Source organism: Helicoverpa armigera, chromosome 2, assembly GCF_030705265.1.
Source record: "Helicoverpa armigera isolate CAAS_96S chromosome 2, ASM3070526v1, whole genome shotgun sequence".
NCBI classification, from domain to species: domain Eukaryota; kingdom Metazoa; phylum Arthropoda; class Insecta; order Lepidoptera; family Noctuidae; genus Helicoverpa; species Helicoverpa armigera.
The window spans coordinates 4,117,426-4,132,162 of NC_087121.1; the positions used below are offsets into that span (position 1 = coordinate 4,117,426).

At 35.4% G+C, this 14,737-nt stretch overlaps 1 protein-coding gene across 11 annotated transcripts in view; it reads left to right on the top strand.

The window, feature by feature from the left end:
- LOC110375954 (voltage-dependent T-type calcium channel subunit alpha-1G) overlaps positions 1-14,737 on the top strand; it is a 147,643-nt gene that overhangs the window by 115,310 nt on the left and 17,596 nt on the right. For 6 of the 11 annotated variants that reach the window (XM_064037870.1, XM_064037847.1, XM_064037863.1 and 3 more), the window contains 12 exons: positions 140-237; positions 4,651-4,822; positions 5,727-5,768; positions 7,371-7,647; positions 7,730-7,822; positions 8,121-8,353; positions 8,826-8,940; positions 10,511-10,621; positions 11,918-12,071; positions 12,484-12,522; positions 13,290-13,486; positions 14,360-14,543. In XM_064037870.1, the coding sequence (XP_063893940.1) occupies positions 140-237; positions 4,651-4,822; positions 5,727-5,768; positions 7,371-7,647; positions 7,730-7,822; positions 8,121-8,353; positions 8,826-8,940; positions 10,511-10,621; positions 11,918-12,071; positions 12,484-12,522; positions 13,290-13,486; positions 14,360-14,543 (1,715 nt within the window). The remainder of the gene's footprint in view (positions 1-139; positions 238-4,650; positions 4,823-5,726; positions 5,769-7,370; positions 7,648-7,729; positions 7,823-8,120; positions 8,354-8,825; positions 8,941-10,510; positions 10,622-11,917; positions 12,072-12,483; positions 12,523-13,289; positions 13,487-14,359; positions 14,544-14,737) is intronic. The other 5 variants (XM_064037862.1, XM_064037859.1, XM_064037864.1 and 2 more) reach the window with 5 other exon arrangements.

A 14,737-nucleotide genomic window follows, 5' to 3' on the forward strand; every position in this document is an offset into this window, starting at 1 on the left:
TCGTTTTTATTAAAATTTTAGTTTAATGTTTAAGTTAATATGCTCAGTTTTGTGTGTAGTATGCCTACATAATTCAACACAACAGTACCAAAGTTATGAAAAGCAAAAATCTTTGTTTAAAATATGATTATTTTTTCAGAGCACTAGAATATGCATTGAACGTGGAGAACATTAATCTATCAGCGATCAGGACTATTCGAGTACTCAGGCCATTGAGAGCCATCAACAGGATACCAAGTAAGACTCATTCATTATTATTATTTATTATTATTTAAACTTACATAGTTTAACGACGTTTTTTACTGTTGAGTAAAATTAATAGGTATCCATTCCATTCCATGCATCAGCGGCAAATGTTCACAATCTTTAATCCTGTCAATAAAATTTTGTATGTCCCTATTTCCATCTATGTAAGAACACAATCTCTACTACAGTTACTGTTTTATCTTGTTTAAAAATGATGATATCATTGCTATGAATGTGTGAAAGATACATAACAAAGACAGGAAATACCATATTTTTTGTTTTTTAATCAAAATATCCGGTGTATTCCAAAACATCGTTTATTAGGATGTCAGTTTTGCATGTGTACAATACGAATGACAAGCCTTTTGATCTGCTACAGTTAGGAATTCAGTATTTGAACTCATGTTTACTGGTATACCAGTTTCCGATGAAATTGAAAATCAGCTTAAAATCTTTAATTTCAATGAAATTATCTCCTATATCCTTTTAATCATATGATCCAAATCTAATGAATTTGCGTAAAGAATTATAAGTAAGTAGTAATAAGACTTTAGTAATAAGACTTTAGTAATAAGACGTAATTTATTGCTTAGGCAAAGGCAATCACACACACTAAGTAATTTGATACACGCAACTATAACATTACTACATAGTCATCAAAATATTCATAGTATTTTTATCAAAGAAACCCTAATTCAATACTCGTATTCCTCTTTTGACCGCCTACTTAACAAATAGCTCTTGCCCTGTAATCAAACTGGATGGACGCAAAATTTGCTACTGTGAAATGGAAAATTTTTACGATGGCATTACGTTTATAAAAAAAATAATAATGTGATTTTTTTATTCGAGATGTCATAAACTTTGTTGAAAACTGTTCAGAATTGAAAATTGCTGAACATTTTAATTATCATCGCCATTAAACTTTATTAAAGATTTTAATGTAATCGTGAAATGATTAACGCTATTAAATTATAATAAATGTAAAATGGATTATAAGCACTGCCTACTAATGGGCCTTTTCTAAGCGAATGAAGCAGTAAGCGTTAAATATGTACACCATGAGCCTCGTATACAGGGGGCATAACAACAAGAAAATTCAGGCAATATTTCCTCGTAATAGCCCTACAAAAGGTAACCCTTGCGTAGTTACACTAAATTCTTAAAAGAAATTTACAAAGGGAACAGTTTAAAAGAATTAGAGTGTTTTCTATTGCTATTGAAGAGAGCTTTCTTGCTTTAAATCTCGGTGCTAAACTGTAGAGAGCTCTTTAGGCGAGGGTCCTTTCACTTTGGGTGACCCCGCACTACCGGCTTTGTAACGTACGGGTAATTTATTACGTGTTTATTTATAGGACCGGGCCCTTCCCTAGTAGGTTTATTTAGGCATCAAACGAAATATTATTAACAGTGAAACCATTTCATTAGGGTTCCTGAAATAAAGTCACGTAAAGGGTGGCAGCGCTGTGGCGATAATATATTTGCATAATAAGTTAGTGTTGAAAATCTCGTTCACACTCCAGTCGTGATATCGACTTGAGTAATAAAATTTTAGGTGAAGCCTTAACATATTGTGCTATATATTTATCCTAAAACCTTATATCACACAACTCTTATGTAAATTACTGAAACAGTACCTACCTAAAATAGATTTTAAGTCAATAAAACTGCGTGGGACTGTTAATTGTTGCCTATAAATCTACTACTACACCATATTTGGCAGTATGAAGCCTTATAGTTACAGAAAATAAGCCATAAGAATAGTTTGACTTCACTATTTTTACCATTAGCGTTAACGCATCATATCTCTAAATACACGATGATGGGTAAAATGTGTGCCTTTCAAAGCAAACACTGCTCTAATAATATCATATTACCTGACAAAAGCTTTTATAATATTTTCTGAGCCCATCAGACATGCCATGGGTACTTATCCTAATGAAATTCAAGCGTACAAAGTACAAAAGAACTCCATAATATCTCGGTGGGTACTGGGTACTTATAGAAATTAACTTGAGTCAGAATCAAGAGCGAGCGTGGGTAGCGATCGATCCGCGCAACAAGTGAGACGGGCTCAGCAAGCCACTACGTCTGCTAGAGATTATCTTACACTCGCCAATATGTGGAAATCTCTAAATCGAAAATAGAAATGTTGGAAACTGAATAGGTTTTTGTTGAAAATAGCTAAAATTGTTTTTGCTACGCATTTTAAAGTGAGTTTCATAAAATGTTTTACAATGTTTTCAGGGACTTGTAAATTAATATGCTAAATGTTTCTAAATTCAATTTTATTTATTAAATTCAGCTTTATTTACAGTCACTGATAAAATAAATCTATCAAAGTCAAATTAAAACATACAAGACAAAGCAAACACATTTTTCATTAAACAAATTGAATTAAAGTCAAACAACATTCGTAGAAATTCGAGCCACGAACAGAAATGGACCAACAAAGCTTTCATGATTTTAGTAATAAACTAATAACATTACCTACATTACATTTGTACGACTGTTGAGTAAATGCAGAGCTATCCATATGTGGAACAAAGAGCTGTAATATCAAACTCCATTTTTGACATGGTATATTCTAGACAAACAACAGAGTTTGAAGAAATAAGCACACAAAACACATGTACATTCATGTTAGTTCAGTCTCTATTAGAACTCACGTGAAATTTCAGTGTTTTCGTTTACATAGTATGAATTTAAATACGCCTGAACTGAGCTGTGAAAATTTCTAATTCCAGTATTCATTTAGTGGTAGGGTTGTACGTGATAGTGCATACGAATTAGATATTCGGCGCCACCGTTGCTGCTGTGGTTCAGCTAATTAAATAAGTAGTGTGTGTGTATTGCGGCCTCTTTTACCACACGCATTATTTTGTTTGTAACCCCTAATTATTCTAAAATATATAACAGCTGTTTAATATAACGAACCAAATTAAAAAAGTTTCAATATTAAAGTTACAAAATGTAGAACGGCACGATTGTGGTCCCCATTAATTCCCTAGCCTCTATTAGATAATGATGACAATAGTGTTTGTCGCACAGGATGACCCTAAACTACCTACAGACATTAATCAAGCTTTAATTATCGCAGGCCCTTCACGTTTACAAGTCGCAAATTTGCTCGGCAAGGGTACTGCCTAATCTACTCTCTACGTCCCTACGTTTGCCCTCCTTATGATGTTTACTTACCTACCTGTAGATTTTATCGAATGTAGACGAGAAAGCGGTATTAATAGGGGAGGGGATGTTCCCTTGTTTACTCATAACAATGTGAAAATATGGAATAATTTATAGAGTAAAAACATTTTTAAAACAAAAGCTTTTTTAATAAATCTGAGCTGGTGTTGGGTTTGTGTGTCTACCTATTCATTACCTTTTCACAGAAAATAAAGAAATCCTTTGTCCGAATTTGCATATTTTAAAGGTGGCCATTCCGACAGAATTTACGACAGTCACAGTCGTTATCAAAAGTAACATTGCATTTAGAAACAACATTGAAATTCAATAATAAATCACGGCAGCAGCGCGGACCGCCGCGACTTCCAAACGGTTAGCATTGAACATTCAAACAAAAGACGGGCTCTCGCTAAAGTTTCGCACAAAACCCCATCTGGGGCTCGCAAACAACTGGGACAATGCAACTCTGCCGCAAATTAAATCGAGCCACGCGCGCCCGCGGTTACACATACATCGGCACTAATTTGCCCTCGCACAATTTATTGCTCCCACGTGCCTTTTTATTCTGTTGAATTGAAATATACATTTTGATTTGTGTCCTAATACGACTCACGAGCTCTAGCTGACATGTTTACCAACGTGCTCCCGGAATACATAAAACATCCTAGAATACACAGAGTAACGTTTCACAAATAACAAGCTCCGCAGTTGAGCACTAGTTAATCCTCTTTGGAATAGGTTCGCCCAGCTAAAACGAATTAATTGAAATCCATCTGTCTATTCATGCAGAACTGCACTTCAGCACTAAATGAATTCACAAAATTCAGCGAATTGTACTCGATCCGGTGCAAACTAATTATTGCAATATTGAACATAGAACATCACCTGTAAATATAGCGTGTAGCTTGAATTTGATTAATGGAGGTGTTTATTAATAATATAGGTCAGCCAGTTTACCTAAATTTTCCAATGAAATGTTAATCTCCGTTTCAAATTTCTGGGTAAGACTTTACATTAGTAACGACATTAGTAATAAAGCAAGGAGATAATTAAACTAACCGCCTACAACACATGTCTTATTGTTCTCAGTAATTACTCTTAATTGTTTGATGTTCCCTACACTCATAAAAGCAACGTTATCCCTAAATATTATGACCACTATTATGGTTAAGCTGTGAGTAAATTTTGTGTATGTTAATTTCAACTTTATTCTTTCAGGTATGCGTATCCTGGTGATGTTGCTACTGGACACGTTACCCATGCTAGGAAATGTTTTGCTGTTATGTTTCTTCGTATTCTTCATATTTGGCATTGTGGGAGTCCAACTCTGGGAAGGAATTTTGAGACAACGCTGCGAATTCGTCCCACCGCCGAATGTACTGCGACCCAAGTATGTTTTCACACCATTTATATCATTCTTACTGGGGTGCAGTGCGAGACATATGACCCGTCTCCTACTGCCTTCCCGGCATTACCGTTGATTTAAGTCATAGGCGTTTGTTAGTGTTGGATTATATACCCGAACTGTTTGACGCAGCATATTGAGTGGCAATGTTTAAAGTTTTGTGGATGAAATTACGGCTGAAATGACTTTTTCATTTGTTCCATTTGCTCGAGAGCGCTCGTCTTAGCGGCACGTCCCATTGCTAACGTTGACTGCATGCAATATTTAACGCTTCTATCCTGGGCGAGCACATCCATCGCTGCTCTATATATCATTTTGACATTTTGTACTTTGTCATTGCATATTGTTTTTGCACTGTTACTAACATTTTAACAAACGCGCATGTTGAAGAATTCAGCTTACAGTCGAATTACCTACAACACACTTAAATATTGCATTCCGTCAACACCCACATTTGAGTATAATGTAACTGAACACAACAGAACGAATCATTCGACAATGTAGTACATATCAATATCTATCCCCAATCCGGTACTCCATTCATACTTATGTAACAAACTACATAAACTTTGCTACATTCAGTTGTTTCGAACATACCAACCCAAACATAGTACAAAGTAGAAAATAACCGCCATAGCAAACATGAACCGATAATAGCCATTCATAGTCGATACTAACCAAAACATCTAGATTTAGTACAAATAGTTCCAAACCAAAATTCAAACTAACAATGTCGTTTTATTTATAGAGAGGTATTGTTGAACCTAGTGAATATTCTTTGGAAGATACGGATAATAAGACGGCATTGTTAGGGACTGTTACCTTACAGACCTTTAGAAGTAAACTTAGGTACATAACACCCGTCACGGCTCCTCAATTTATGTTCCAGAGACCTGTCCGAATGGTACAGAGTGCGCGTCAGAGTGAACTCGTAAGGATTTGCGATCAAAATTAATGTGTTTCTATTAAGAACATTGCGAACTGTTGTAACGTGTACCTTCACACATCTGCCGTCCAGATGTGCTATCGTATTTGCTTCCCCTTCACGAATTGGCAGTTTCGAAGAGACGCTAGGTCTCTCATTACTTGTCGCTATTTCAATAATATCACTCTTGATTTGCTCAATTTTATTCAGAACTGCCGATTTGTTTCTAATCCAAAAACAATGGGTAGTTCTATCGACTTCTCTGAAATTATGTGAAATACTATTTCCTTTACTTATGATTTCGCAATATTATTTAATGGACAGTGCATATGGAATAAGTTGTATATCTGGTTTCTAATGACTTCAATTGCCTACGTTTAATTTGGGAATATTTTTGACAAAATTTATTCAACTTTAGGTTACTCTATTTCAAGAAAACTGATACTACACATCAATTTTACATTTTCATTATTCATTAATAACAGACTTTAATTTAACAAACTATATTCAATATTTAGCTTTGTTTTAAGTATTTTTTGTCTATTAATCCGCATTTACATATTAATTTATAGTTTTATTAGTTGAATAAATAACATTTTACTGTTATCTAAAATGCATATAATATGCACTGAAGCTTTGCACGTCGGGTCGTTCAACTGTTAGAAGTATCTGAAAGACACGTTAGTCTGAAGTTGTGACCAATAAAACCTTACAGCTATCATCAAGGACAAGCCCCGTAACGACCGGGCGCCAAATGATGTGGGTTACGGCCAGTGCTCGTGTTTCTATGTACCTGTCGTCAAACGATAACGACCCAATGCTACTGACGTTAATCTGTTCCGATGATACTCGCCAGAGTTTCCCCGCCATCTTTACAAACGCTACCATTACCATTAATTGGGACTGCTATTGATCCTCGACTCCTTTCTTCGCTTCCATTCTAGCATGATTGCATGCATCGTGTGTCTCGATGTAATAGTAAATGTTTCTCCATTTGCATGGATATTAGAAGTAGTGACGATATATCAATGTTAACTGTTAGATACAATCAAGATACTAACTCAAAAACAAATTCAGACTAATTACGGCTCTACAAACAATCTAGGAAGAATCTTTTTTTAATTACCTTGACAACATTTTCCGGATTATTTGTAGAGCAGTTTTACAGTACATTTGAAAAGCTTTCACTGTGAAATAAGTAAAACTACATTGAAACGCAGATGTCTAGAGAACGAAGTCCCTAATAAAAATTCAACGAACGACTGACTTTGACATTATTTTTTCAATCCGAATGAACTATTGTGGAACTATTGTCGTATTCTTAGCATGAAGAAATGTATTAAGAATCGTGTAGAAAAGAGAAAAGGTATTAAAACACCGTGTAATAGAAAGAAACAAATATATTGTGATGTGTATCGCACTGGAACGCAAAAAGGGACAAAAGTCACTTGGGTGCGCTTTACTGTCAAAACGAAAAAGGGACAAAAGTCACTTGGTAGCGTTTGAGCGGTTAACACAACACAATAATCTAGTCATTATCCAACCCCATAAATATACAAATGTAGCAAATATTCAGTTCACATACAAACGTCTTAATTCGTTTTACAGTATATCATTCTACTACGAGTTTTCAAAGGAGTTGGACTACATTTGCACGACGCCCGAAGACAATGGGATGCACACGTGTGGGGACTTCCCTCCATACAGATACGGACCTCTTGTGTGCAACGAGACGGCCAAACCGTTCTCCTACAACCTACCGACCAACACGTCTTGTGTCAATTGGAATCAGTATTACACTAACTGTACTCAAAGGGGAAACAACCCCTTTCAAGGCACGATCTCCTTCGACAATATCGGACTCGCGTGGGTCGCTATTTTCTTGGTAAGCCAACTTATTTGGAAAATGTTTTACCTCGTCTTATAAATAGAACCCAATAAGGAAATAATGTCTATTGTATTTTCAGGTGATATCGCTAGAAGGCTGGACGGATATAATGTATTATGTACAGGACGCACATAGTTTTTGGGATTGGATTTATTTCGTACTGCTGATTGTGGTTGGTATTTCATTTTCAACAAAAATATTCATGTTTATTTAAGCTTTCACCCCGTCCATATTTAACTATAAATATTTACAGCATATCACTACCTTCCATATTTAACCTGCACGCTTAAAACAAACAAGCGTGAAAACCGCTATAAAAACAAAACATCAATAAAAAAGGCAGCAAAAAATAAAAGGAAAACACAAACGTTACGGCCATAACAATAACATTAGTTTGGCAAAAACTGAAACGATCAGTCAAGTCCGCTCTAACGATCCCATTATCTCATAAACACATATTTGTCTTATAGATCGGATCGTTTTTCATGATCAACCTCTGCCTGGTCGTCATAGCGACTCAGTTCAGTGAGACGAAGAAACGTGAAATGGAACGTATGAGGGCCGAACGTGCGCGCTTTACGTCAACGTCGACTCTTGCCTCTTCGACCAATAACAGTGAACCCGCTACGTGTTATGCAGAAATTGTCAAATATGTTGCACATTTGTGGAGACGGTTTAAGAGGAGAATGGCTAAGAAGATCAGGTAATATTCCTCGTTTAAATATTAAAAGTGCCTATTTTAACAGTCTGTATGATGATTAATCGGTATAGGTACAAGAAAATTGAAAGATTAGATTCTTATACAGAAAGATAAAATACCTACCTTCTTTAGAGTAAAACAATGAAAACAGCTAAGGGATTTAAATTTTCCATCCTAATTAAATTGTCTCGTATCTTTTTCTTTCCTCTTCGAGATATTGTAAAATCCGTAAATTGGTGCAAGTATTTTCCTCAAGAACTACGATATTTATACCAACTCCAGACAATTTACATTGCAAATACCGATGAATACTCCTTTGCAAATTGCTAGCATATTTTTTATAAATAATCAGAATGAAAATTATTTTTATGCTCTGATATTTTTATGAGCGAAATTTTTTTACTGATTTTATGAAACTGGCATTTTTTAAGCGTGAATATTTGAAATTCATTATAATTTTAAATATTTCTCGCAGGGTGTATCGATATCAACGTGCTCAGTTACGTTGGAGGACGAGCAGGGAAACTCTTCAACTACCCGCAAATAAGCCGAAACAACATCATCCCTGTTGCCCGCGTGCTCATCCACAGGTAACGTATTCAATTTTGAAAATTATATCAATAAGTCTGCGAAGTTGAAGTGGGATTGGGCGGGTCACATCTGTCGAATGCACCTGGACAAGTGGGCCAATATAACCACAAAGTGGATCCCGGAGGATGGAAGGCGACCGAGAGGGAGACCAAGGAAACGCTGGAGGGAAGACTTGGACAGCTTACTCTCGGACTGGTCTCAAGCAGCGAGGGATAAAGAAAAGTGGAAGGCTTTGGGGGAGGCCTTTGCCCAGCAGTGGGACAGCACAGGCTAATAAAAAATAAATAAAAAAAAATAAAAAAATATCAACAAGATAAAAGGTACAAAGATAATATTTTGAGATCGTTGACGTATATTACGTCTAAGAAAATACACGGTGAAAAAGTGCTAGAAAGAAAATATCAGTAACGTTTGTTATTTTTTCATAACAAAAAAAAAACTGTAGGACGAACTTAGACGAAACTTGGCACTGTGTCCTGAGTTAATACAGTTTTTGTTCAGTACCAAAGTACTTGCAGCCAAAGTTGTGAACGAAAACAACGAGTAACACTTCTCAAACTGAATTTCAAGTCCAATTTTAACAAAACCCGCCGTTAAAATTATAAACATTATCCTTTCCCGATACTTTTGTTCCATCTAAAACAAGTAAAGTTTATCAGCTCATTATACCGTTCAAGATTACTTGGTACATTCTCATCAACGGTTGTAATGAATTTCGGTAATAATAATTCTCCAAGTTTCCGTTCGTCTTCGTTCTTAGAAAGCGGGGCTTATAATAAAATATTCGTGAACTCTTATAAAGCTGTTTCCGTGTCGAGGTCGTGTAGGCATTGTATTCGACATAGCGGAATCATTAGGAGGCTTCTACTTGTTAAACTTTTCTACCTATTTTATTTCTATAAATGGAATCGATGTAATAAAAGTCGGAATAAGTATGTAAATCGATATAATTTGATATGCCTACTAAAGAACTTGAGATGCCTACGCAGAAAATTATGACTATTTAGTATTTCATTTGTCTTATCATTTAGACGAGCTCTGTAAATAGTTACTGAATATTTTTATTACAAATTTGGATTTTAGTCTATTACTCAATACAATAATAAAAATGAATAAAACTTATTTGATGCCAAAACAATCAATGTAAACTCACTCCTATACACTCTGACTGAAGGCGCTAAAATTATAAATTATTCAAAGACTTCAATCTGCCGGTTTTAGGCAATCAGTTTCGAACTTATTACAAATGCTGAACTTTTAAATACAACTCTTCTTGCCTTAACAGTGATTGTTAGCCCTATTCTAAAAGAAACATTTTATCGTTTTTGAGTTCTTTTGTTTTTGTAAAACCCATGAAAAATAAAAAAAAAGGTTATGAGAGTTCAGTTAATATATTTACAACTAGCTTTTCAGCTTTTCAAAGAATAACATAACACGTAATAATATTATAATGCCGCACAATCAAAAATCTGTTCTCATAAAATAAATATTTTTAAAACAACCTACCTATAAATTGAATAACCTCAATTCGTACAAAATTTGTATATCCAAAACCCTCACATTTTGTAGCAGGGTAACGGCGGGAAGAGTGTGAGTGAGGAGGGTTGTGCGGGGAGCGAGGAGCCAGTCCGCCGCCCCAGCCTGTTGCGCGTGCCCTCGCTGTCAGCCGCCGATCTTGAGGTAACTATCACATTATTCGTACCTCACTGTTTTGTTTTAGGTCCGAATGTTATCTGCTGATCTTTGGGTACCACATTATTCAATTTACGTGACAATTGGGTATTTGAATAGATCCAAAATAAAATACTTCATCATATTCATTTGGCAAAGCATCTAAAAATAATGACACTTTCATTAACGTTTTGCTGGAAAAATATATTCTTTTTTATCGTTGTTGAAAAATCTGTGATGTCATATTTCACATTTTCATACAAAATTGCACACAAAGCACCTGTTTTTAACAGTTCATTAAAAGTATTGAATTTGACTCGTTGTCAAATACCGACTTTTGTTCTAGAAAGATACAGGGTTTGATCTAGTGTTATTCGCATCAATATAGTTAGATGAGATAGGTATATGTATAAGTAAGAATATGGCAATGGTTATTCGCCTACTTGTAATGCAAAAATCAGTCAGTTAGACCTGTCACTTTTCGGGAGCTTCTGCGATAAGTCGATTCGAATGTCGGTCAACGGTTTTGGAAAAATAGGTGTTTTTTCAGAAGGATAAAGGATGATTATGATGGTGAGTGGAGAAAATGTGATACTTGGTGATTTACACAGAAGGCTGCTCGAGCATGGATATTTAGATTTGGCAGTTCATTTAATTTTCAATTTAGGTATTTCTAACTAACTCAGCAATTACGCTTACGCAAAAACGTCGACGCCAACCAAAATACATACTAAATGTACCCAACACAGTCACTTAATAATTCAGCGATTCAAAGAAATTCTTGTTAAAGCTAAATAAATATTTGGTCCTCAAAAGCACCATTTATTTGGTTGTAGGAATTTGTCTGTATGTAAATACGGGTAAGTACTTTAATTTATTCTGTGTGTACTCCTGTTATGTCCTTTTGTGCGGGTAGAAATTTAAGCGATTTAGAAATGTTAATATTCGATCCCTAAGAGCCGTTTAAACGATCCCGCCTGTTGCGCGTACCCTTGGTCTTCCCTATCTTGAGGTAAAATGAACGATTTATTTTATGTAATTAAGTAACCGTTATTTTGTCTGAGGGTCTATCTCTAGTAATAGTTATTGGAACTTTGGATAATTTGGGTATTATGGTGATTTCCTTTCACTCTATTAATGTTATCTTAATTTCAAGAGAATATTCAAGAGAAACCACTTTCGGGTTGAAGAGGTATAAGACAACTTTTAGATTGGGGGTCTGGAAATCTCATAATAGCTACAAACCTTATCTAGGTTCAATAATAATAAATCAGTAGAGATCGTACAATGATAGATTTTTCACAGAATGCATCAAATCTATCACTTCTATCGCCGCCCTCGCTAAGTCGTCGTCGTTCATCGGTGATGTTCAGCGACACTGTGCTACTCCACACTCCGACCACTCCTCACGGGGCACATCCGCACAATGTGTGCTCCTCGGAGAAAATGACTCAAACAGGTAAATATGTAAATGTTATTAGTAGGTACTGTAAATAACTTATTATGATCTTTACAATTTGTAAATGTTTGTAAACTTATAAAAGGTTCTATATTCGTGTCAATGACACAACTACAAATACCTACTTCATGCTACTACGCTATCAGATGTTCTGAAGTTCTTGTTCAACTGTTCTACAAAGCCTGTTGGAAAAACACGAAACAAAACATTTGTGTTTTAAGCATTACAATACTTTATAAATGTGCAAATACGTACGCTTGTAAAAAATAGCAGCTACTTTTACCTGTTGCTTGTAAGCACTCGAAACTTTCCCCATCTTACTGCGAACAAAACCCAACTTGTGAATACACTACGAAACACTTTACATTCAATAGTGTTGAAACTTTTTAACAATTCGAATGAATATTTGTAGATTCATTGAGTCAGCGTGACTGGCTTAAGAGCCAAAGTGGTGAGTCTAGGTGACGGTAGAACTAGACGACGCTATTAGCCGGGCATGTGCAAGCTCTACTCAACTTCTCGCTTCTTCTTCCTCTAATTCTTCATAGAAATACCTAAACAGGATTAGGAAATAAACCAGAGGAACACGTTTTCTGAAATTGGTTTGACGCTTTTCCCCTTCTCAGCATAGGTCTAGAATTCCTACACTTTTGAGACCTGATTTACATATAAAAATCTTTAATCTTCTTTGAGTTACCTATTTTACCTTGAAAACATCTTGTTATAATCCATCGGGAGATTCCGAAAACATTTCTCAGAAAATATTCTTCAGTTTAATGGCCAACTTGAGACCTCGGTGGAAACGATAAATACTTTATGCTGAATTTGCTGATCTTATTAAAATATTTAGGGGTTATGTATTGCTGAAATTGTACGGGTTCAGGAAGAATAAAATATGTATTTCGGTTTCAAAGCAAAAAAGGTTTAGATAACGCCCACAGTATTAATTTCGTACATAGCAAACACATGTGGGCGGTTTGCGAATCCGTGTGTTTAGTAGAAGCGATATTTCATAGCAGCTTTCCCAATCCTATCTGAATTTTATGAAAGAAATCGTTCCCTAATTTTGCACGTATCATCGGTATACTTAACATTTACGTTCGAGACGAGGTTTCAGGGCCATTTGCAACCTTTAAACAACAAGATGTTTTCGATCCCTTAGAAATAGTTTTGTCCTTTAGTCCGTGTGTATGTAGTGTCACTTATTTGGGGGCATAGAGTTCGACCTGCCGACAGGCGACACGGCGGAGGAGCGCGCGGCGGCCGGCGGGACCATGTCGTGTCAGGAACTACTGGCGTTGTCAGGAGCGTTGTCTGCCGCCCTCCCGACTGGACAAGTGGCCCTGGACTCCTTCTTTGAAGAACTCACTAAGGGCATCAGCAAGAGAGCTGGGGAAGAAAAAAATGACACTAGGGTAAGTTCTGCTTTCTATTCTGCAGTTGTACACGTCATTATCTATCACTTAATATTTTTAAGGCACTCATGAAAGTAATATTTAAAAATTTTTTGTTTTCAATAAACAATAATGGGTCAAAAAACTGCATGAATTGTCCAACTACGTTCTTATTTAGTCTAGGAACTCTATATGAACTGCTTATCTGAAACGCGCAAAAACCGTGAATTTCTATAGGTTTAATAAAAGCAGCATAAAAATGAGAACCCCTCTACAAAGAGTGTAAACATTTATGTAACCTTTTTAGTATTTTTTTGTGAGAATACTCAAGAAATAATAAAAAGTACTGTATTCAATTCAATTATCTTGTTTGTTGCTGTTATCAAAACAACGTCTTCTAAGTTAATAATAAATTATTATATTCACGGTGAAAGACTTCTTGTACATACCTGAAACTAAATTAATTAGAGTTAAACTTGCACAATTTATAACCGGGCCGCGATGTATCTGTCATCGTAAAATCTTCATTGGAAAATTTAATAGCAAGTTGTACAAAGTTGTATTTCATTCCACGTCGGTAATGCTGTTTTACGACGATAGATTGAAATATGACTTAGTTTGTTTTGTTCAATTTGCTTTTGCTGGTGATGTAGATGTACTCGTATTTATAATTATTTCATTAACTACTCATAGTTACAAAAATACATGCCAATTAAGCTGTAATACGGAATAAGCATGGTCCTACATCTAATCTTATCTTGATGTTGATCTATGACTTATCAGAATCTACTTCAACAACACTTCGGTATAGTGGAACGATACACTCAAAAACATTTCACATACTAAAGTAAAAAAAATTACAATTATTCCATTTATTCCTTTGTCCACAATCAGATCGTAGAAATAGAAGATTTCTCCTGCTGTGCTGACCTACTGGCCGCTGAAGCCGCAGCCAAGGAAACGCGCAAGAGTCGCATCAGTAACATGTGTTCCAAGTTCTGGAGCAGAATATCAAGGGCACTCTCGAAGCTTAGGAAGAAGATCAAGTTCATCGCGGACCATAAATATTTTCAACAAGGTAAGATGGTCCTGAAAAAAAGAAACATATACATATTTAGGTACAAAAAATAATTCATACATTCTAATTTAAATTATATGTAAAAGAAAAAAAAATATTTTCTTAAAGTTACAATTGACACGAACAATCTAAAATAAATTGTACAAAACTAGAGGTTTTCATAAATAAAATTTAAATCTCCGGTCATGCCTTAA